The sequence below is a fragment of the Oncorhynchus tshawytscha genome, linkage group LG33 (genome assembly GCF_018296145.1).
Source record: "Oncorhynchus tshawytscha isolate Ot180627B linkage group LG33, Otsh_v2.0, whole genome shotgun sequence".
Taxonomy (NCBI): Eukaryota; Metazoa; Chordata; class Actinopteri; order Salmoniformes; family Salmonidae; genus Oncorhynchus; species Oncorhynchus tshawytscha.
In genome coordinates, this window is record NC_056461.1 from 48746694 (window position 1) to 48770726 (window position 24033).

Below are 24033 nucleotides of genomic sequence, written 5' to 3' on the forward strand. Positions count from 1 at the left end.
CTCAATTGGGTTGAGGTCGGGTGATTGTGGAGGTCAGGTCATCTGATGCAGCACTCCATCACTCTCCTTCTTGGTCAAATAGCCCTTTACACAGCCTGGAGGTGTGTTGTGTCATTGTCCTCTTGAAAAAACAAATGATAGTCCCACTAACCCCAAAACAGATGGGATGGCGTATTGCTGCAGAATGCTGTGGTAGCCATGCTGGTTAAGTGTGCCTTGAATTCTAAATCAATCACATCTCCTCCTCCTCCATGCTTCACGGTGGGAACCACACATGCGGAGATCATCCGTTCACCCACACCTCGGCTCACAAAGACACGGCGGTTGGAACCAAAAATCTCAAATTTGGACTCCAGACCAAAGGACAGATTTCCACCAGTCTAATATCCATTGCTCGTGTTTCTTGGCCCAAGCAAGTCTCTTCTTCTTATTGGTGTTCTTTAGTAGTGGTTTCTCTGCAGCACTTCAACCATGAAGGCCTGATTCACACAGTCTCCTCTGAACAGTTGATGTTGAGATGTGTCTGTGAAACATTTATTTGGGCTGCAATCTGAGGCTGGTAACTGTAATGAACTTATCCTCTGCAGCAGAGGTAACTCTGGGTCTTCCTGTCCTGTGGTGGTCCTCATGAGAGACAGGTAACTCTGGGTCTTCCTTTCCTGTGGTGGTCCTCATGAGAGACAGGTATCTCTAATGAACTTATCCTCTGCAGCAGAGGTAACTCTGGGTCTTCCTTTCCTGTGGTGGTCCTCATGAGAGACAGGTAACTCTCTAATGAACGTATCCTCTGCAGCAGAGGTAACTCTGGGTCTTCCTTTCCTGTGGTGGTCCTCATGAGAGACAGGTAACTCTGGGTCTTCCTTTCCTGTGGTGGTCCTCATGAGAGACAGGTAACTCTGGGTCTTCCTTTCCTGTGGTGGTCCTCATGAGAGACAGGTAACTCTGGGTCTTCCTGTCCTGTGGTGGTCCTCATGAGAGACAGGTAACTCTGGGTCTTCCTTTCCTGTGGTGGTCCTCATGAGAGACAGGTAACTCTGGGTCTTCCTGTCCTGTGGTGGTCCTCATGAGAGACAGGTAACTCTGGGTCTTCCTGTCCTGTGGTGGTCCTCATGAGAGACAGGTAACTCTAGGTCTTCCTTTCCTGTGGTGGTCCTCATGAGAGACAGGTAACTCTGGGTCTTCCTGTCCTGTGGTGGTCCTCATGAGAGACAGATAACTCTGGGTCTTCCTGTCCTGTGATGGTCCTCATGAGAGACAGGTAACTCTGGGTCTTCCTGTCCTGTGGTGGTCCTCATGAGAGACAGGTAACTCTGGGTCTTCCTGTCCTGTGGTGGTCCTCATGAGAGACAGGTAACTCTGGGTCTTCCTTTCCTGTGGTGGTCCTCATGAGAGACAGGTAACTCTGGGTCTTCCTGTCCTGTGGTGGTCCTCATGAGAGACAGATAACTCTGGGTCTTCCTGTCCTGTGGTGGTCCTCATGAGAGACAGGTAACTCTGGGTCTTCCTGTCCTGTGGTGGTCCTCATGAGAGACAGGTAACTCTGGGTCTTCCTGTCCTGTGGTGGTCCTCATGAGAGACAGGTAACTCTGGGTCTTCCTGTCCTGTGGTGGTCCTCATGAGAGACAGATAACTCTGGGTCTTCCTGTCCTGTGGTGGTCCTCATGAGAGACAGATAACTCTGGGTCTTTCTGTCCTGTGGTGGTCCTCATGAGAGACAGGTAACTCTGGGTCTTCCTGTCCTGTGGTGGTCCTCATGAGAGACAGTTAACTCTGGGTCTTCCTGTCCTGTGGTGGTCCTCATGAGAGACAGGTAACTCTGGGTCTTCCTGTCCTGTGGTGGTCCTCATGAGAGACAGGTAACTCTAGGTCTTCCTTTCCTGTGGTGGTCCTCATGAGAGACAGGTAACTCTGGGTCTTCCTGTCCTGTGGTGGTCCTCATGAGAGACAGATAACTCTGGGTCTTCCTGTCCTGTGGTGGTCCTCATGAGAGACAGGTAACTCTGGGTCTTCCTGTCCTGTGGTGGTCCTCATGAGAGACAGGTAACTCTGGGTCTTCCTGTCCTGTGGTGGTCCTCATGAGAGACAGGTAACTCTGGGTCTTCCTGTCCTGTGGTGGTCCTCATGAGAGAGAGATAACTCTGGGTCTTCCTGTCCTGTGGTGGTCCTCATGAGAGACAGGTAACTCTGGGTCTTCCTGTCCTGTGGTGGTCCTCATGAGAGACAGGTAACTCTGGGTCTTCCTGTCCTGTGGTGGTCCTCATGAGAGACAGGTAACTCTGGGTCTTCCTGTCCTGTGGTGGTCCTCATGAGAGACAGTTAACTCTGGGTCTTCCTGTCCTGTGGTGGTCCTCATGAGAGACAGTTAACTCTGGGTCTTCCTGTCCTGTGGTGGTCCTCATGAGAGACAGGTAACTCTGGGTCTTCCTGTCCTGTGGTGGTCCTCATGAGAGACAGATAACTCTGGGTCTTCCTGTCCTGTGGTTGTCCTCATGAGAGACAGATAACTCTGGGTCTTTCTGTCCTGTGGTGGTCCTCATGGGAGAGTGGGTAACTGGTCTGGGAACTGGGTCTTCCTGTCCTGTGGTGGTCCTCATGAGAGAGAGGTAGGAACAGTGGGTTAGGAACAGGCAACTCTGGGTCTTCCTGTCCTGTGGTGGTCCTCATGAGGAGACAGGTAACTCTGGGTCTTCCTGTCCTGTGGTGGTCCTCATGAGAGACAGATAACTCTGGGTCTTCCTGTCCTGTGGTTGTCCTCATGAGAGACAGATAACTCTGGGTCTTTCTGTCCTGTGGTGGTCCTCATGAGAGAGAGGTAACTCTGGGTCTTCCTGTCCTGTGGTGGTCCTCATGAGAGACAGATAACTCTGGGTCAATTGAAGAATCTCAGTCATGTGACTAGGAAATGTGTGTGTTCACCAGTAGCTGTGTTGTCCCAAAACTCTGCTCCTCACTACTCAAATGAAAACATCGGTACTGACTAAAGTTACCATTCATGTAATAGTAAATAACTAGTGAAACAACTTATTATTGAGTTGAACTTGTAATTAAGATTGTAGTGATTTACTGCCATCTGCTGGCAACTAGAAACAATTGCATAAATAGTTTTTTTTAACCTTTATTTAACCAGGCAAGTCCGTTCAGAACAAATTCTTATTTACAACGACGGCCTACCGGGGAACAGTGGGTTAACTGGTCTAGGAACAGTGGGTTAACTGGTCTGGGAACAGTGGGTTAACTGGTCTGGGAACAGTGGGTTAACTGGTCTGGGAACAGTGGGTTAACTGGTCTAGGAACAGTGGGTTAACTGGTCTAGGAACAGTGGGTTAACTGGTCTAGGAACAGTGGGTTAACTGGTCTGGGAACAGTGGGTTAACTGGTCTAGGGACAGTGGGTTAACTGGTCTAGGGACAGTGGGTTAACTGGTCTAGGGACAGTGGGTTAACTGGTCTAGGGACAGTGGGTTAACTGGTCTAGGGACAGTGGGTTAACTGGTCTAGGGACAGTGGGTTAACTGGTCTAGGGACAGTGGGTTAACTGGTCTAGGGACAGTGGGTTAACTGGTCTAGGGACAGTGGGTTAACTGGTCTAGGAACAGTGGGTTAACTGGTCTAGGAACAGTGGGTTAACTGGTCTAGGAACAGTGGGTTAACTGGTCTAGGAACAGTGGGTTAACTGGTCTAGGAACAGTGGGTTAACTGGTCTAGGAACAGTGGGTTAACTGCCTTGTTCAGGGGCAGAAAGACAGATTTTTACCTTGTCAGCTCAGGGGATTCGATCTAACAACCTTTAAGTTACTGGCCCAACGCTCTGACCACTAGGCTGCCTGCCGCCCCAATTTTTAAGGAAACTATTACAAATTGATGGTCCTTGAAAATAAATATTAGCTCTTGAAAAAGTAGTTGTAAATTGAATTTGCCACTGTCTGTACAGACCCTTATGTAAACACAGTGGAGACCTGATGTCATTACATCCAAGGCCACTGCTATACACATCAGCCAGACATCCAGCTCTCTCTCTCTCCCCCGTCTGTCTCTCTCTCTCCCCAGTCTGTTCTCTGGTCTCTCCCCCGCCTGTTAACTGGTCTAGGGACAGTGGGTTCTCTTTCTAGGGACTGTCTTAACTCTTTCTAGGGACCGTCTGTTAACTGGTCTCTCCCCCAGTGGGTTAACTCTCTCTCCCCAGCCTGTTCTGGTCTAGGAACCGTGGGTTAACTTTCTCTAGGTCTGTCTAGGAACAGTGGGTTAACTTTCTCCCCCGTCTGAAAGACAGATTTTTCCCCGTCAGTCTCTCTCTCTCTCTAACAGTCTCTCTCTCTCTTCCCCCGTCTGTGTCTCTCTCTCTCTCCCCGTCTGTCTAAGGAAACTATCTACAAATCTGATGGTCCTCTCTCCCGTCTGTAAATCTTAGCTCTCTCCCGTCTGTCTCTTCTCTCTCTCCCGTCTGTCTCTCTCTCTCTCCCCCGTCTGTCTCTCTCTCTCTCCCCCGTCTGTCTCTCTCTCTCTCCCCCGCCTGTCTCTCTCTCTCTCTCCCCCCTGTCTCTCTCTCTCTCCCCGTCTGTCTCTCTCTCTCTCCCGTCTGTCTCTCTCTTTCTCTCCCGTCTGTCTCTCTCTCTCTCCCCCGTCTGTCTCTCTCTCTCTCTCCCCGTCTGTCTCTCTCTCTCTCTCCCCGTCAGTCTCTCTCTCTCTCTCCCCGTCTGTCTGTCTCTCTCTCCCCCGTCTGTCTGTCTCTCTCTCTCCCCCCGTCTGTCTGTCTCTCTCTCTCCCCCCGTCTGTCTGTCTCTCTCTCTCTCCCCCCGTCTGTCTCTCTCTCTCCCCCCGTCTGTCTCTCTCTCTCCCCCCGTCTGTCTCTCTCTCTCTCCCCCGTCTGTCTCTCTCTCTCCCCCCGTCTGTCTCTCTCTCTCCCCCCGTCTGTCTGTCTCTCTCTCTCCCCCCGTCTGTCTGTCTCTCTCTCTCCCCCCGTCTGTCTCTCTCTCTCTCCCCCCGTCTGTCTCTCTCTCTCCCCGTCTGTCTCTCTCTCTCCTGTTTGTCTGTCTCTCTCTCTCTCTCTCTCCCGTCTGTCTCTCTCTTTCTCCCCCGTCTGTCTCTCTCTTTCTCTCCCCGTCTGTCTCTCTCTCTTTCTTTGTCAGTCTCTCTCTCTCCCGTCTGTCTCTCTCTCTCTCCCGTCTGTCTCTCTCTCTCTCCCGTCTGTCTCTCTCTCTCCCCCCTGTCAGTCTCTCTCTCTCCCGTCTGTGTCTCTCTCTCCCCGTCTGTCTCTCTCTCTCTCTCCCGTCTGTCTCTCTCTCTCCCCGTCTGTCTCTCTCTCTCTCCCCGTCTGTCTCTCTCTCTCTCCCCGTCTGTCTCTCTCTCTCCCCCGTCTGTCTCTCTCTCTCTCCCCGTCTGTCTCTCTCTCTCTCTCCCGTCTGTCTCTCTCTCTCTCCCCCGTCTGTCTCTCTCTCTCTCTCCCGTCTGTCTCTCTCTCTCTCCCCCCGTCTGTCTCTCTCTCTCTCTCCCCGTCTGTCTCTCTCTCTCTCCCCCCGTCTGTCTGTCTCTCTCCCGTCTGTCTCTCTCTCTCTCCCGTCTGTCTCTCTCTCTCCCCCTGTCTGTCTCTCTCTCTCCCCCGTCTGTCTCTCTCTCTCTCCCCCGCCTGTCTCTCTCTCTCTCTCCCGTCTGTCTCTCTCTCTCCCGTCTGTCTCTCTCTCTCTCCCGTCTGTCTCTCTCTCTCTCCCGTCTGTCTCTCTCTTTCTCCCCCTGTCTGTCTCTCTCTCTTTCTCCCCTGTCTGTCTCTCTCTCTCTCCCCCGTCAGTCTCTCTCTCTCCCGTCTGTCTCTCTCTCTCCCCCGTCTGTCTCTCTCTCTCTCCCGTCTGTCTCTCTCTTTCTCCCCGTCTGTCTCTCTCTTTCTCCCCTGTCTGTCTCTCTCTCTCTCTCTCCCCGTCAGTCTCTCTCTCTCCCCGTCTGTCTCTCTCTCTCTCCTGTCTGTCTCTCTCTCTCTCCCCCGTCTGTCTCTCTCTTTCTCCCCCGTCTGTCTCTCTCTCTTTCTCCCCTGTCTGTCTCTCTCTCTCTCCCCCGTCTGTCTCTCTCTCTCTCCCGTCTGTCTCTCTCTCTCTCCCCCGTCTGTCTCTCTCTCTCCCCGTCTGTCTCCCTCTCTCTCCCCTGGTTGTCTCTCTCTCTCCCCCCGTCTGTCTGTCTCTCTCTCTCCCCCCGTCTGTCTGTCTCTCTCTCCCCGTCTGTCTGTCTCTCTCTCTCCCCCCGTCTGTCTGTCTCTCCCTCTCCCGTCTCTTCCCATCTCTCCCCCCGTCTGTCTGTCTCTCTCCCCCCGTCTGTCTGTCTCTCTCCCCCCGTCTGTCTGTCTCTCCCTCTCCCGTCTCTTCCCATCTCTCCCTCACGCGCACACAGCAGTGTGGGAGTCACAGAGTTTCTCTCCATTGACTTCTCTCAGGAACCACCGAGCCAATAGCATTGACTTAAACCTCCGATTAAACCTCCACCCACCGCTTATAGACCCATTTCCTGGCTACGTTGCAGCATGTGGAATTGTTTTGAGAAGGTCATGGATCATTTTAACTGTTTGATTTTGAGTTTTCGATTTTAGATTTTTAATTCTACAGACAGAAGTCGGCAGACCGGTTTGATCTGATTTCAGACGAGTCCCAAGACTCTCGTGGGGGTCGAAGAGTAACCAACGTGTTCCTGAGAGTTTCATCTTTCCATAGAGGGGTCTTTACAAAAAATTATGTTAAACAGTATTATTGTACACAGAGAGTTCAAACAACTTATTATGTGACTTGTTACGCACAATTTATACTCAACTTATTGAGGCTTGTCTTAACACAGGGGTTGAATATTTATTGACTTGAGAGAATGTAGCTTTTAATTTGATATAAATTTTAAAAATGTTAAACTAGAAAAAGATGCAATAGGTTATTGTGTATTGGCCAGTAACACAAAATGTACATTTTCATAAATTTTAAATACAGGCTGGAACACAACAAAAGTCAAGGAGTGTGAATACTTTCTGTAGACCGTGGGGAGGGGGGGGGGGGCTTGCTCTCCTGTAGTCCACGATCAGCTCCTTCGTTTTGTTCACGTTGAGGGAGACGGCTGGCACCACTCTGCCAGGGCCCTCACCTCCTCCCAGTAGGCTGTCTCATCATTGTTGGTAGTCATGTCTACCACTGTTGTCGTCAGCAAACTTTCTGATTTTGAGTTGCGTGGCCGAGCTGTCATGGGTGAACAGGGGACGTCGTGGTCGTACAGGTGGACAGGTTAATGGAACCATAACTGTGTGATCGTGTCTTCACCTGTCTGATTGATAAGACCTCTACAGTCTAGAATACGACCAGCTGATTTATCCTCACTCAGTAAGATCAAGACCAAGCTTTGTGATTCCACTCCTCCCTAATGCTCTTCCTCTTCTTCTCTCCTCTTTGTGATTCCACTCCTCCCTAATGCTCTTCCTCTTCTTCTCTCCTCTTCGTGATTCCACTCCTCCCTAATGCTCTGCCTCTTCTTCTCTCCTCTTTGTGATTCCACTCCTCCCTAATGCTCTTCCTCTTCTTCTCTCCTCTTTGTGATTCCACTCCTCCCTAATGCTCTTCCTCTTCTTCTCTCCTCTTTGTGATTCCACTCCTCCCTAATGCTCTGCCTCTTCTTCTCTCCTCTTTGTGATTCCACTCCTCCTAATGCTCTTCCTCTTCTTCTCTCCTCTTTGTGATTCCACTCCTCCCTAATGCTCTTCCTCTTCTTCTCTCCTCTTTGTGATTCCACTCCTCCCTAATGCTCTTCCTCTTCTTCTCTCCTCTTTGTGATTCCACTCCTCCCTAATGCTCTTCCTCTTCTTCTCTCCTCTTTGTGATTCCACTCCTCCCTAATGCTCTTCCTCTTCTTCTCTCCTCTTCGTGATTCCACTCCTCCCTAATGCTCTTCCTCTTCTTCTCTCCTCTTTGTGATTCCACTCCTCCCTAATGCTCTTCCTCTTCTTCTCTCCTCTTTGTGATTCCACTCCTCCCTAATGCTCTTCCTCTTCTTCTCTCCTCTTTGTGATTCCACTCCTCCCTAATGCTCTTCCTCTTCTTCTCTCCTCTTTGTGATTCCACTCCTCCCCTAATGCTCTTCCTCTTCTTCTCTCCTCTTTGTGATTCCACTCCTCCCTAATGCTCTTCCTCTTCTTCTCTCCTCTTTGTGATTCCACTCCTCCCTAATGCTCTTCCTCTTCTTCTCTCCTCTTCGTGATTCCACTCCTCCCTAATACTCTTCCTCTTCTTCTCTCCTCTTCGTGATTCCACTCCTCCCTAATGCTCTGCCTCTTTTTCTCTCCTCTTTGTGATTCCACTCCTCCCTAATGCTCTGCCTCTTCTTCTCTCCTCTGTGTAGGTCCTCTTTCCCCCCCTCCTCTCTCTCTAGTAGGCCCTCTTTCCCCCTCTCTCTAGTACGCCTTATTTCCCCCTCTCTCTCTAGTAGGCCCTCTTTCTCCCCTCTCTCTAGTAGGCCCTCTTTCTCCCCCTCTCTCTAGTAGGCCCTCTTTCTCCCCTCTCTCTAGTAGGTCCTCTTCCCCCTCTCTCTCTAGTAGGCCCTCTTTCCCCCTCCTCTCTCTCTAGTAGGCCCTCTTTCCCCCCTCCTCTCTCTCTAGTACGCCTTATTCCCCTCCTCTCTCTAGTAGGCCCTCTTTCTCCCCCTCTCTCTAGTAGGCCCTCTTTCTCCCCTCTCTCTAGTAGGCCCTCTTTCTCCCCCTCTCTCTAGTAGGCCTCTTTCTTTCTCCCCCTCTCTCTCTAGTAGGCCCTCTTTCCCCCTCTCTCTAGTAGGTCCTCTTTCTCCCCCTCTCTCTAGTAGGTCCTCTTTCTCCCCCTCTCTCTCTAGTAGGCCCTCTTTCTCCCCCTCTCTCTAGTAGGTCCTCTTTCTCCCCCTCTCTCTAGTAGGTCCTCTTTCTCCCCCTCTCTCTAGTAGGTCCTCTTTTCCCCCCCTCTCTCTCTAGTAGGCCCTCTTTCCCCTGTCTCTCTCTAGTAGGCCCTCTTTCCCTCCTCTCTCTATTAGGCCCTCTTTCCCCCCTCTCTCTCTAGTAGGTCCTCTTTCTCCCCCTCTATTAGGCCCTCTTCCCCCCTCTCTCTCTAGTAGGCCCTCTTTCCCCCTTCCCCTCTCTCTCTAGTAGGCCCTCTTTCCCCCCTCTCTCTCTCTATTAGGCCCTCTTTCCCCCATGCTCTCTCTAGTAGGCCCTCTTTCCCCCCTCTCCCTCTAGTAGGCCCTCTTTCCCCCTCTCTCTCTAGTAGGCCCTCTTTCCCCCCCTCTCTCTCTAGTAGGCCCTCTTTCTCCCCCTCTCTCTAGTAGGCCCTCTTTCTCCCCTCTCTCTAGTAGGCCCTCTTTCTCCCCCCCTCTCTCTAGTAGGCCCTCTTTCTCCCCCTCTCTCTAGTAGGTCCTCTTTCTCCCCCCCCTCTCTCTCTAGTAGGCCCTCTTTCCCCCTCTCTCTAGTAGGTCCTCTTTCTCCCCCTCTCTCTAGTAGGTCCTCTTTCTCCCCCCTCTCTCTCTAGTAGGCCCTCTTTCTCCCCCTCTCTCTAGTAGGTCCTCTTTCTCCCCCTCTCTCTAGTAGGTCCTCTTTCTCCCCCTCTCTCTCTCTAGTAGGCCCTCTTTCCCCCTGTCTCTCTCTAGTAGGCCCTCTTTCCCTCTCTCTCTCTAGTAGGCCCTCTTTCCCCTCCTCTCTCTATTAGGCCCTCTTTCCCCCTCTCTCTCTAGTAGGTCCTCTTTCTCCCCCTCTATTAGGCCCTCTTCCCCCTCTCTCTCTAGTAGGCCCTCTTTCCCCCTCCCCTCTCTCTCTAGTAGGCCCTCTTTCCCCCTCTCTCTCTAGTAGGCCCTCTTTCCCCCCTCTCTCTCTCTATTAGGCCCTCTTTCCCCCTGCTCTCTCTAGTAGGCCCTCTTTCCCCCCCCCTCTCCCTCTAGTAGGCCCTCTATCTCTCTCTCTAGTAGGCCCTCTTTCCCCCTCCTCCCTCTAGTAGGCCCTCTTTCCCCCTCTCTCTCTCTAGTAGGCCCTCTTTCCCCCCCCTCTCTCTCTCTAGTAGGCCCTCTTTCCCCCTCCTCCCTCTAGTAGGCCCTCTTTCCCCCCCTCTCTCTCTAGTAGGCCCTCTTTCCCCCTCTCTCTCTAGTAGGCCCTCTTTCCCCCTCTCTCTCTAGTAGGCCCTCTTCCCCCTCCTCTCTCTAGTAGGCCCTCTATCTCCCCCTCTCTCTCTAGTAGGCCCTCTTTCCCCCTCCTCCCTCTAGTAGGCCCTCTTTCCCCCCTCTCTCTCTAGTAGGCCCTCTTTCCCCCTCTCTCTCTAGTAGGCCCTCTTTCCCCCTCCTCCCTCTAGTAGGCCCTCTTTCCCCCCTCTCTCTCTAGTAGGCCCTCTTTCCCCCTCTCTCTCTAGTAGGCCCTCTTTCCCCCCCTCTCTCTCTAGTAGGCCCTCTTTCCCCCTCCTCTCTCTAGTAGGCCCTCTTTCCCCCCCCTCTAGTAGGCCCTCTTTCTCTCTCTAGTAGGCCCTCTTTCTCCCCCTCTCGCTCTCTAGTAGGCCCTCTTTCTCCCCTCTCTCTTTCTAGTAGGCCCTCTTCCCCCTCTCTCTTTCTAGTAGGCCCTCTTTTCCCCCTCTCTCTCCCTCTAGTAGGCCCTCTTTTCCCCCCTCTCTCTCTCTAGTAGGCCCTCTTTCCCCCTCTCTCTCTAGTAGGCCCTCTTCCCCCCTCTCTCTTTCTAGTAGGCCCTCTTTTCCCCCTCTCTCTCTAGTAGGCCCTCTTTTCCCCCCCCTCTCTCTCTAGTAGGCCCTCTTTCCCCCCCCTCTCTCTCTAGTAGGCCCTCTTTTCCCCCCTCTCTCTCTAGTAGGCCCCTCTTTCCCCCCCCCCTCTCTCTCTAGTAGGCCCTCTTTCCCCCCCTCTCTCTCTAGTAGGCCCTCTTCCCCCTCTCTTTCTAGTAGGCCCTATTTTCCCCCTCTCTCTCTCCAGTAGGCCCTCTTTCCCCCCCTGCTCTCTCTAGTAGGCCCTCTTTCCCCCTCTCTCTCTAGTAGGCCCTCTTTCCCCCTCTCTCTAGTAGGCCCTCTTTCCCCCCTCTCTCTCTAGTAGGCCCTCTTTCCCCCCTGCTCTCTCTTGTAGGCCCTCTTTCCCCCTCTCTCTCTAGTAGGCCCTCTTTCCCCCTCCTCCCTCTAGTAGGCCCTCTTTCCCCCTCTCTCTCTAGTAGGCCCTCTTTCCCCCTCTCTCTCTAGTAGGCCCTCTTTCCCCCCCCCTCTCTCTCTAGTAGGCCCTCTTTCCCCCCCTCTCTCTAGTAGGCCCTCTTCCCCCTCCTCTCTCTAGTAGGCCCTCTTTCCCCCCCTCTCTCTAGTAGGCCCTCTTTGACTCTCTCTCTAGTAGGCCCTCTTCCCCCCCCTGCTCTCTCTTGTAGGCCCTCTTTCCCCCTCTCTCTCTAGTAGGCCCTCTTTCCCCCTCCTCCCTCTAGTAGGCCCTCTTTCCCCCCCCTCTCTCTAGTAGGCCCTCTTTCCCCCCCTCTCTCTCAGTAGGCCCTCTTTCCCCCCTCTCTCTCTAGTAGGCCCTCTTTCCCCCCTCTCTCTCTAGTAGGCCCTCTTCCCCCTGCTCTCTCTTGTAGGCCCTCTTTCCCCCTCCTCCCTCTAGTAGGCCCTCTTTCCCCCTCCTCCCTCTAGTAGGCCCTCTTCCCCCTGCTCTCTCTTGTAGGCCCTCTTTCCCCCCCTCCTCCCTCTAGTAGGCCCTCTTTCCCCCCCTCTCTCTCTAGTAGGCCCTCTTCCCCCCTGCTCTCTCTTGTAGGCCCTCTTCCCCCCTCCTCCCTCTAGTAGGCCCTCTTTCCCCCCTCTCTCTCTAGTAGGCCCTCTTCCCCCCTGCTCTCTCTTGTAGGCCCTCTTTTCCCCCCTCCTCCCTCTAGTAGGCCCTCTTTCCCCCTCTCTCTCTAGTAGGCCCTCTTTCCCCCTCTCTCTCTAGTAGGCCCTCTTTCCCCCCCTCTCTCTCTAGTAGGCCCTCTTTCCCCCCCTCTCTCTAGTAGGCCCTCTTCCCCCCTGCTCTCTCTAGTAGGCCCTCTTTTCCCCCCTCCTCCCTCTAGTAGGCCCTCTTTCCCCCTCTCTCTCTAGTAGGCCCTCTTTCCCCCCTCTCTCTAGTAGGCCCTCTTTCCCCCTCCTCCCTCTTGTAGGCCCTCTTTCCCCCCTCTCCTGTCTCTCTCCCTGTCTGTTTGAGCGTCTCTCATTGTAAAGACCTGTGTTCTTTCTGTTTTTGTCTCCCCGTAGGTAATGAGTTTGGCCACCCAGATTGGCTGGACTTCCCCAGGAAGGGTAATGGCGAGAGTTACCAGTATGCCCGTCGTCAGTACAACCTGTTAGACCCTGACAACAACCTACGCTATACACAGCTTTACGCTTTTGACAGAGACATGAACCTCACGGAGGACAAATATGGATGGCTGGCCTCCCAGAAGGTAGGAAACCAGCAGACATTTCATTTGTTTTAAGACTCTGCAATCATCAACTTCATTTCTTGGGGTGGTCTCGGCTATCTTAAATTATAAACTGCCAATATACCACGGCTAAGGGCTGCGTCCAGGCACTCCGCGTTGCATCGTGTCTAAGGATAAACCCACCCCCCCACCCACCCATCCCATGCCTTGCATTGCTTAAATATGTGAGCATTATTACATTTATACTTTACTCATGACTTCTCAATGTTCAAACTCACGTACAAGGAGGCTCTCGTTTCACATCCTATCTCTCCCCCCAGTTGATAAAGTCTAGCACCTCGCTGCTTTAGAATAAGGCTCTCGTTTCACATCCCATCTCTCCCCCCAGTTGATAAAGTCTAGCACCTCGCTGCTTTAGAATAAGGCTCTCGTTTCACATCCTATCTCTCCCCCCAGTTGATAAAGTCTAGCACCTCGCTGCTTTAGAATAAGGCTCTCGTTTCACATCCCATCTCTCCCCCCAGTTGATAAAGTCTAGCACCTCGCTGCTTTGGAATAAGGATCTGTTCCTCTCTTTCTCATTAATCCCTGGAGGAAGTCTTTAGGCTCAGTGATGTCCTGACTGTAGAGGCCACTTGACTCCAGCAGTTTTTCCTCCGTTTTGTGCCGATGCGTATATTTTCAACAAAACATATTTTTAGGAACATAAGATTCAACAACTGAGACATAAACTGAACAAGTTCCACAGACATGTGACTAACAGAAATGGAATAATGTGTCCCTGAACAAAATCAAAAGTAACAGTCAGTATCTGGTGTGGCCACCAGCTGCATTAAGTACTGCAGTGCATCTCCTCCTCATGGACTGCACCAGATTTGCCTGTTCTTGCTGTGAGATGTTACCCCACTCTTCCACCAAGGCACCTGCAAGTTCCCGGACATTTCTGGGGAGGAATGGCCCTAGCCCTCACCCTCCGATCCAACAGGTCCCAGACGTGCTCAATGGGATTGAGATCCGGGCTCTTCGCTGGCCATGGCAGAACACTGACATTCCTGTCTTGCAGGAAATCACATAATTGCTATCACAATTATAGATTCTCTTTCCTCTCATTCTTCCACCCTCCTCTTCTTCCTCTCTCCTTCAGGTGTTGATGACCACAGCGGACGAGAAGGATAAAGTGATCGTGTTTGAAAGAGCCAACGTTATGTTTGTTTTCAACTTCCACCCCAGTAACAGCTACAGTGACTACCGCATAGCAGCCGGCCCGAACGGGAAGTATCCTTCATTACCGAGGGGCGCTGGGACATGTATACACACACACACACACTGGGACACACACACGCACACACACACACACTGGGACACACACACACACACTGGGACACACACACACACACACACACACACTGGGACTGGGACACACACACACACTGGGACACACACACACACACACACACACACACACACACACACACACACACACACACACACACACTGGGACACACACACACTGGGACACACACACACACACTGGGACACACACACACACACACACACACACTGGGACACCTTCTGGGACACCACACACACACACACACACTGGGACACACACACTGGGACACACACACACACACACACACACACACACACACACACACACTGGGACACACACACTGGGACACACACACACACACACACACTGGGACACACACACTGGGACACACACACACACACACACACAGGGACACACACACACACACTGGGACACCACACACACACACACACGCTGGGACACACACACTGGGACACCACGCACACACACTGGGACACCACACACACTGGGATATGTGACCGACCGGCTCGATTCGTCTTATGAAGCAACAATGGTGTTTTTTACATTGGATGAAGTAGAGACTCAGAGCTAGAAAATGGTATGTTATACACTACATTTGAGGAACAATGGGAAAGTCATTCTGCTTTAACATTTGATAAACTTGTAACCCCACTGTTGAGAAAATGACCCTTGAATATTTTGGTATCTACTGGAGAGATCTTTTTTCTCTCCCCCCATTTAGCATCATTCACACCCTCTTAAGCCTTTAGCCCCGCCCATTCAGCATCGTTCACACCCTCTTAAGCCTTTAGCCCCGCTCATTCAGCATCGTTCACACCCTCTTAAGCCTTTAGCCCCGCCCATTCAGCATCGTTCACACCCTCTTAAGCCTTTAGCCCCACCCATTCAGCATCGTTCACACCCTCTAACGCCTTAGCCCCGCCCATTCAGCATCGTTCACACCCTCTTAAGCCTTTAGCCCCGCCCATTCAGCATCGTTCACACCCTCTAAAGCCTTTAGCCCCGCCCATCTCTTTACATGTGAGGCCATGTGCTAAAGTACGGTAGTGTAGTAAACAACCAAAGGTTTCAAGACTAAATTCTGGTTTATACCACGTCGATCAACAGCTGTCGCAGTGACATCATCAACATTCTATTGTCATCATGACATCAATCTTGTTGTTATGAAAAACTATGAACACACAAACTACAGTCTGTATGACATGACAAACTACAGTCTGTATGACATGACAAACTACAGTCTGTATGACATGACAAACTACAGTCTGTATGACATGACAAACTACAGTCTGTATGACATGACAAACTACAGTCTGTATGACATGACAAACTACAGTCTGTATGACATGACAAACTACAGTCTGTATGACATGACAAACTACAGTCTGTATGACATGACAAACTACAGTCTGTATGACATGACAAACTACAGTCTGTATGACATGACAAAATACAGTCTGTATGACATCACAAACTACAGTCTGTATGACATCACAAACTACAGTCTGTATGACATCAGCGTCCTGGTGTTTCCAAATAGCATAACTGCTGTATTTTAACACCAATAATGCCAATCCAACATAGGTGGGAACTCCTTCAAGAACTGTTGGAAAAGCATTCCGGGTTGAACTGGTTGAGAGAATGCCAAGAGTGTCATCAAGGCAAAAAGGTGGCTCCTTTTGAAGAATGTAAAATATATTTTGTTTTGTTTAACACTTTTATTTTGGGGGGGGGGGTTACTACATGATTCCATATGTGTTATAACATAGTAACATAACATTTTATTTTGGGGGGTTACTACATGATTCCATATGTGTTATAACATAGTAACATAACATTTTATTTTGGGGGGTTACTACATGATTCCATATGTGTTATAACATAGTAACATAACATTTTATTTTGGGGGGTTACTACATGATTCCATATGTGTTATAACATAGTAACATAACATTTTATTTTGGGGGGTTACTACATGATTCCATATGTGTTATAACATAGTAACATAACATTTTATTTTGGGGGGTTACTACATGATTCCATATGTGTTATAACATAGTAACATAACATTTTATTTTGGGGGGTTACTACATGATTCCATATGTGTTATAACATAGTAACATAACATTTTATTTTGGGGGGTTACTACATGATTCCATATGTGTTATAACATAGTAACATAACATTTTATTTTGGGGGGTTACTACATGATTCCATATGTGTTATAACATAGTAACATAACATTTTATTTTGGGGGGTTACTACATGATTCCATATGTGTTATAACATAGTAACATAACATTTTATTTTGGGGGGTTACTACATGATTCCATATGTGTTATAACATAGTAACATAACATTTTATTTTGGGGGGTTACTACATGATTCCATATGTGTTATAACATAGTAACATAACATTTTATTTTGGGGGGTTACTACATGATTCCATATGTGTTATAACATAGTAACATAACATTTTATTTTGGGGGGTTACTACATGATTCCATATGTGTTATAACATAGTAACATAACATTTTATTTTTGGGGGGTTACTACATGATTCCATATGTGTTATAACATAGTAACATAACATTTTATTTTGGGGGGTTACTACATGATTAGTTAGTTTTTATGCCTCAACTTTAATACACTGTTGTTATTAGCAACAGCATTAGCTGAGCTGGGATCTCTACATCTCACTTCATCAGTAGTTCTACGGTTATCAACAGCATTAGCTGAGCTGGGATCTCTACATCTCACTTCATCAGTAGTTCTACGGTTATCAACAGCATTAGCTGAGCTGGGATCTCTACATCTCACTTCATCAGTAGTTCTACGGTTATCAACAGCATTAGCTGAGCTGGGATCTCTACATCTCACTTCATCAGTAGTTCTACGGTTATCAACAGCATTAGCTGAGCTGGGATCTCTACATCTCACTTCATCAGTAGTTCTACGGTTATCAACAGCATTAGCTGAGCTGGGATCTCTACATCTCACTTCATCAGTAGTTCTACGGTTATCAACAGCATTAGCTGAGCTGGGATCTCTACATCTCACTTCATCAGTAGTTCTACGGTTATCAACAGCATTAGCTGAGCTGGGATCTCTACATCTCACTTCATCAGTAGTTCTACGGTTATCAACAGCATTAGCTGAGCTGGGATCTCTACATCTCACTTCATCAGTAGTTCTACGGTTATCAACAGCATTAGCTGAGCTGGGATCTCTACATCTCACTTCATCAGTAGTTCTACGGTTATCAACAGCATTAGCTGAGCTGGGATCTCTACATCTCACTTCATCAGTAGTTCTACGGTTATCAACAGCATTAGCTGAGCTGGGATCTCTACATCTCACTTCATCAGTAGTTCTACGGTTATCAACAGCATTAGCTGAGCTGGGATCTCTACATCTCACTTCATCAGTAGTTCTACGGTTATCAACAGCATTAGCTGAGCTGGGATCTCTACATCTCACTTCATCAGTAGTTCTACGGTTATCAACAGCATTAGCTGAGCTGGGATCTCTACATCTCACTTCATCAGTAGTTCTACGGTTATCAACAGCATTAGCTGAGCTGGGATCTCTACATCTCACTTCATCAGTAGTTCTACGGTTATCAACAGCATTAGCTGAGCTGGGATCTCTACATCTCACTTCATCAGTAGTTCTACGGTTATCAACAGCATTAGCTGAGCTGGGATCTCTACATCTCACTTCATCAGTAGTTCTACGGTTATCAACAGCATTAGCTGAGCTGGGATCTCTACATCTCACTTCATCAGTAGTTCTACGGTTATCAACAGCATTAGCTGAGCTGGGATCTCTACATCTCACTTCATCAGTAGTTCTACGGTTATCAACAGCATTAGCTGAGCTGGGATCTCTACATCTCACTTCATCAGTAGTTCTACGGTTATCAACAGCATTAGCTGAGCTGGGATCTCTACATCTCACTTCATCAGTAGTTCTACGGTTATCAACAGCATTAGCTGAGCTGGGATCTCTACATCTCACTTCATCAGTAGTTCTACGGTTATCAACAGCATTAGCTGAGCTGGGATCTCTACATCTCACTTCATCAGTAGTTCTACGGTTATCAACAGCATTAGCTGAGCTGGGATCTCTACATCTCTCATCTTCATCAGTAGTTCTACGGTTATCAACAGCATTAGCTGAGCTGGGATCTCTACATCTCACTTCATCAGTAGTTCTACGGTTATCAACAGCATTAGCTGAGCTGGGATCTCTACATCTCACTTCATCAGTAGTTCTACGGTTATCAACAGCATTAGCTGAGCTGGGATCTCTACATCTCACTTCATCAGTAGTTCTACGGTTATCAACAGCATTAGCTGAGCTGGGATCTCTACATCTCACTTCATCAGTAGTTCTACGGTTATCAACAGCATTATAGGGGGAGAGAGAGAGATTGGGAAGTGGGGGAGGGAGAGATGGGGGAGTAGAGATGGGGGGGAGGGAGAGGTGGGGGAGTAGGGGGAGGGAGAGGGGTGGGAGAGTGGGGGGAGGGAGAGATAGGGGGGGGAGAGGTGGGGGGGGAGGGAGAGGTGGGGGAGGGAGAGATGGGGAGGGTAGATGGGGGGAGGGGGGGAGAGGTGGGGGGGGGGAGGGAGAGATGGGGGGGGGAGTGGGGGAGGGGGAGGGGAGGGAGAGGTGGGGGAGGGAGAGGTGGGGGAGAGGTGGGGGGAGAGAGATCTGACGGATAGAAAATACTTTTCACATCTCTGGCTTTCTGCTCTCCCATCTCTGGCTTTCTGCTCTCCCATCTCTGGCTTTCTGCTCCCTACTACTCCTCTCCTCCGTTTCTTCTGTTGTTCTTTACTATCGTCTTCTGAAAGCCCCTAAGCTCCAGGAGAGCGTGAACACTGGGTTATAACGTCCTCTCTCTTCCCCCATCTTTCTCTTCTTTTCTCTCCTCCATTGACTGTAAGCTGTATAAGACTGGTTATAATGAGACCTTCGCTTCCTGACGTTTTGGCTAGAGAAGATACTTCTCATTGACACAGTGAGGTGGCTAGAGAAGATACTTCTCATTGACACAGTGAGGTGGCTAGAGAAGATACTTCTCATTGATACAGTGAGGTGACTAGTGAAGATACTTCTCATTGACACAGTGAGGTGACTAGAGAAGATAGGGAGATAGGATGCTACCTTTCCAGCAAGTCAGTTTGTCAGATTTCTGCCCTACTAGAGCTGCCCCGGTCAACTGTAAGTGCTGTTACTGTAAAGTGGAAACGTCTAGGAGAAACACCGGCTCAGCCACGAAGCGGTAGGCCACACAAGCTCACAGAACGGGACCGCAGAGTGCTGTGAAGTGCGTGGCATGTAAAAATAGTCTGTCCTCGGTTGCAACACTCAATAACGAGTTCCAAACTGCCTCTGGAAGTAATGTCAACACAATAACTGCTAGTCATGAGCTTCATGAAATGGGTTTGCATGGCCGAGCAGCTGCACACAAGCCTAAGATCACCATGTGCAATGCCAAGCATCAGCTGGAGTGGTGTAAAGCTCGCCGCCATTGGACTCTGGAGCAGTGGAAACGTGTTCTCTGGAGTGATGAATCACTTCACCATCTGTTATTCCGACGGACTAATCTGGGTTTGGCGGATGCCAGTAGAACGCCACCTGCCCGAATGCATAGTGCCAACTGTAAAGTTTGGTGGAGGAGGAATAATGATCTGGGGCTGTTTTTAATGGTTCGGGCTCCTTAGTTCCAGTGAAGGAAAATGTTAACGCTACAACACACACTGACGTTCTAGACGATTCTGTGCTTCCAACTTTGTGGCAACAGTTTGGGGAAGGTTCTTTCCTGTTTCAGCATGACAATGCCCCCGTGCACAAAGCGAGGTCCGTACAGAAATGGTTTGTCGAGATCGGTGTGGAAGAACTTGACTGGCCTGCACAGAGCCCTGACCTTCATGCCATCAAACACCTTTGGGATGAATTGCAACGCCAACTGCGAGTCAGGCCTAATCGCCCAACATCAGTGCCGACCTCACTAATGCAGAAGAGTGGAGGCTGTTATAGCAGCAATGTTCCAACATCTAGTGGAAAACCTTCCCAGAAGAGTGGAGGCTGTTATAGCAGCAATGTTCCAACATCTAGTGGAAAGCCTTCAGAAGAGTGGAGGCTGTTATAGCAGCAAAGGGGGGACCAACTCCATATTAATGCCTTCCCAGAAGAGTGGAGGCTGTTATAGCAGCAATGTTCCAACATCTAGTGGAAAGCCTTCCCAGAAGAGTGGAGGCTGTTGTAGCAGCAATGTTCCAACATCTAGTGGAAAGCCTTCCCAGAAGAGTGGAGGCTGTTATAGCAGCAATGTTCCAACATCTAGTGGAAAGCCTTCCCAGAAGAGTGGAGGCTGTTATAGCAGCAATGTTCCAACATCTAGTGGAAAACCTTCCCAGAAGAGTGGGGGCTGTTATAGCAGCAAAGGGCAGGACCAACTCCATATTAATGCCTTCCCAGGAGAGTGGAGGCTGTTATAGCAGCAATGTTCCACATCATGGAAAGCCTTCCCAGAAGAGTGGAAAGCAGCAATGTTCCAACATCCAGTGGAAAGCCTTCCCAGGAGAGTGGAGGCTGTTATAGCAGCAATGTTCCAACATCTAGTGGAAAGCCTTCCCAGAAGAGTGGAGGCTGTTATAGCAGCAATGTTCCAACATCTAATCCTTCCCAGAAGAGTGGAGGCTGTTATAGCAGCAATGTTCCAACATCTAGTGGAAAGCCTTCCCAGAAGAGTAGAGGCTGTTATAGCAGCAATGTTCCAAAATCTAGTGGAAAGCCTTCCCAGAAGAGTGGAGGCTGTTATAGCAGCAATGTTCCAACATCTAGTGGAAAGCCTTCCCAGAAGAGTGGAGGCTGTTATAGCAGCAATGTTCCAACATCTAGTGGAAAGCCTTCCCAGGAGAGTGGAGGCTGTTATAGCAGCAATGTTCCAACATCTAGTGGAAAGCCTTCCCAGAAGAGTGGAGGCTGTTATAGCAGCAATGTTCCAACATCTAGTGGAAAGCCTTCCCAGAAGAGTGGAGGCTGTTATAGCAGCAATGTTCCAACATCTAGTGGAAAGCCTTCCCAGAAGAGTGGAGGCTGTTATAGCAGCAAAGGGGGGACCAACTCCATATTAATGCCTTCCCAGAAGAGTGGAGGCTGTTATAGCAGCAATATTCCAACATCTAATAGAAAGCCTTCCCAGAAGAGTGGAGGCTGTTATAGCAGCAATATTCCAACATCTAGTGGAAAGCCTTCCCAGAAGAGTAGAGGCTGTTATAGAGGCGAAGGGGGGACCAACTCCATATTAATGCCCATGATTTTGGAATGAGATGTTCAACGAGCAGGTGTCCACATACTTTTGGTTATGTAGTGTAGGTATCTATGGATGGATGGAGGAGGGAGGGAAGGATGGATGGATGGAGAGGCAGCTGAGGAGAGATGGCGGTAGGTAGCTGAGGATCAATCAAATCCCCTGCTGGTGTTTATCGAGACTATTGGTCTCCAGGGGCAACCACTAGGCCAAGGAGCTTTTAGCCAATCGGACTAGACACACACGCATGCTCACACACACACACACCGGGTGGGTCAGTGTAGGAACGTGCCTGGCTCTCGCCTGTGTGTGTTACAGGACTGTAGTAACATGCTACTAACTGCCCATCAGCTGAACTGGTCATTCTAACAGCTCTGTTCAGTGGTCCTGGTTTATCACACACTGTGGTGTCACACACAGACTTCACTAAATCTATTCTCCAAAACTGTCTTCCTGCTGTTTTACCCAGGCTCATATTTACTTTATATTTCCTTTCATCCCGCCGTCTCACAGCAACTCTCGCTCTCTGTCACACACACACACACACACACAGACACACACAGACACGCACACCCTGAGGAGCGAGGAGGTAGGTAATGTAAACTGATAGAGATGTGTAATGGTGTAGATCACAGCGGACGGACGGACATCTAGACGGACATACAGACTTGATGGATTGACATCTAGATAGATAGACCTCTTCTCTGTCTGTCTGTCTATGAGAGAAGAAATACACAGGAGGATCTACCAAGCATCTACACACACACACCTGTGTCGTCCCCTAGGGAGATGAGTGGTTGCATGGAGAGAGGAGGGGGAGAGAGGAGGGAGGAAGAGGAGAGAGGGAGGAAGAGGCGGAGGGATAGGGGAGTGGGGGGGATAGGGAGGGATGGTAAAGGGAAACAGTGAGATGTTAACTAGGGAGAGAGGGAAACGGTGTCATGTTAACTAAGGAGAGAGAGAGAAACGGTGTCATGTTAACTAACGGTGTCATGTTAACTAGGGAGAGAGAGGGAAACGGTGTCATGTTAACTAAGGAGAGAGAGAGAAACGGTTTCATGGAGAGAGAGAGAAACGGTGTCATGTTAACTAGGGAGAGAGAGGGAAACGGTGTCATGTTAACTAGGGAGAGAGGGAAACGGTGTCATGTTAACTAGGAGAGAGAGGGAAACGGTGTCATGTTAACTAGGGAGGGAGAGGGAAACGGTGTCATGTTAACTAGGAGAGAGAGGGAAACGGTGTCATGTTAACTAGGGAGAGAGAGGGAAACGGTGTCATGTTAACTAGGGAGAGAGAGGGAAACGGTGTCATGTTAACTAAGGAGAGAGAGAGAAACGGTGTCATGTTAACTAGGGAGGGAGAGGGAAACGGTGTCATGTTAACTAGGGAGGGAGAGGGAAACGGTGTCATGTTAACTAAGGAGAGAGAGGGAAACGGTTTCATGTTAACTAGGGAGAGAGAGGGAAACGGTTTCATGTTAACTAGGGAGAGAGAGGGAAACAGTGAACTGCAGCTAGAAGACAGAGAGGGAAACGGTGAACTGCAGCTAGAAGACAGAGAGAGAGGGAAACTGTGAACTGCAGCTAGAAGACAGAGAGAGAGGGAAACGGTGAATTGCAGCTAGAAGACAGAGAGAGAGGGAAACGGTGAATTGCAGCTAGAAGACAGAGAGAGGGAAACTGTGAACTGCAGCTAGAAGACAGAGAGAGGGAAACGGTGAATTGCAGCTAGAAGACAGAGAGAGAGGGAAACGGTGAACTGCAGCTAGAAGACAGAGAGAGAGGGAAACGGTGAACTGCAGCTAGAAAGACAGAGAGGGAAACTGTGAACTGCAGCTAGAAGACAGAGAGAGAGGGAAACGGTGAATTGCAGTTAGAAGACAGAGAGAGAGGGAAACGGTGAATTGCAGCTAGAAGACAGAGAGAGGGAAACGGTGAATTGCAGCTAGAAGACAGAGAGAGAGGAGAGGGAACTGCAGGCGGAAAGAGAAAAAAAGGCAGAGATTTACATTTTGCTGGTTTGTTTTCAGATAGTGGGAGATTCACCCAGAATCAGAGAGGAGGAGGAGGAAGGAAAGAACAGAGGAAGATTCTACTTGGTCTCTTACATTGTGTGGCAGGTGTCCTCAGAGAGGGAGAGGGAGAGAGAGAGACCCAGTCCAAACTGTTAGGTGTAATTGTGCTGTGTTCGTCCTCCATTTCACCAGTGTAACTTCAGCAAGGAATTGAAAAGGCCTCGCGAGGACGAGTGCAGGTATCTTTGGACGGAACAGCAGGATATTGTCTTGTGTTTGCAGGTTTTAGTAGAAATCCCTCCAGAAGCTCCAATTTCCTTCTGAATCCCCTCTTTTTCTTCCCTCTTTCTCTCTCCCTCTGATCTGTTTTCTCTCTCTCTCTCTGTGTGATCCTTCTCCCTCTCCTAGCAGGTGATAAAGGACAGAGGTGGTATAATCTTTGTTCTAAATTACGAGCCAGGCAGGTTGAGAACAGGGGTAAGGGAAGCATTAATTACCTCCGTGTGCGTGCGTCCACGTGCGTACGTGCCAGCACACTTTAGCGTGTTTTGTCTTGTCATATCCGGTGTCAACATTAAGTATGTGCCTTAGACCGCTGCGCTCCCGAGTGGGAGTGGGCTCCCGAGTAGCCTATAAGCTCCAGAGTGTCTAAGGCACTGCATCTCAGTGCTAGAGGCGTCGCTACAGAACCTGGTTCGATTCCAGGCTGTATCACATTCGGCCGTGATAGGGAGTCCCTTAGGACGGCACATAACACCGTCGTCCGGGTTTTGGCCGGGGGGGAAGGCCATCATCGTAAATAAGAATTTGTTCTTAGCTGACTTGCCTGGTTAAATAAAGGGTTAAATAAATAAAAATAAATATATATATGTAATGTTATTAAAGCCAGTCCTTCCCTGCACTGTTTTCTGTAGATAAATCACTGAGGACCCCTAGTGGTGATGACTGGTCACTGACATCTAG

General features: G+C 49.6%; 1 protein-coding gene across 1 annotated transcript in view; it reads left to right on the forward strand.

Moving 5' to 3' along the window:
- The window catches only part of gbe1a (glucan (1,4-alpha-), branching enzyme 1a), a 174717-nt gene that overhangs the window by 138033 nt on the left and 12651 nt on the right, over nt 1–24033 (forward strand). Inside the window, exons 14-15 of the mRNA XM_042311035.1 lie at nt 12209–12396; nt 13520–13650. Coding sequence (XP_042166969.1) covers nt 12209–12396; nt 13520–13650 — 319 coding nt within the window. The remainder of the gene's footprint in view (nt 1–12208; nt 12397–13519; nt 13651–24033) is intronic.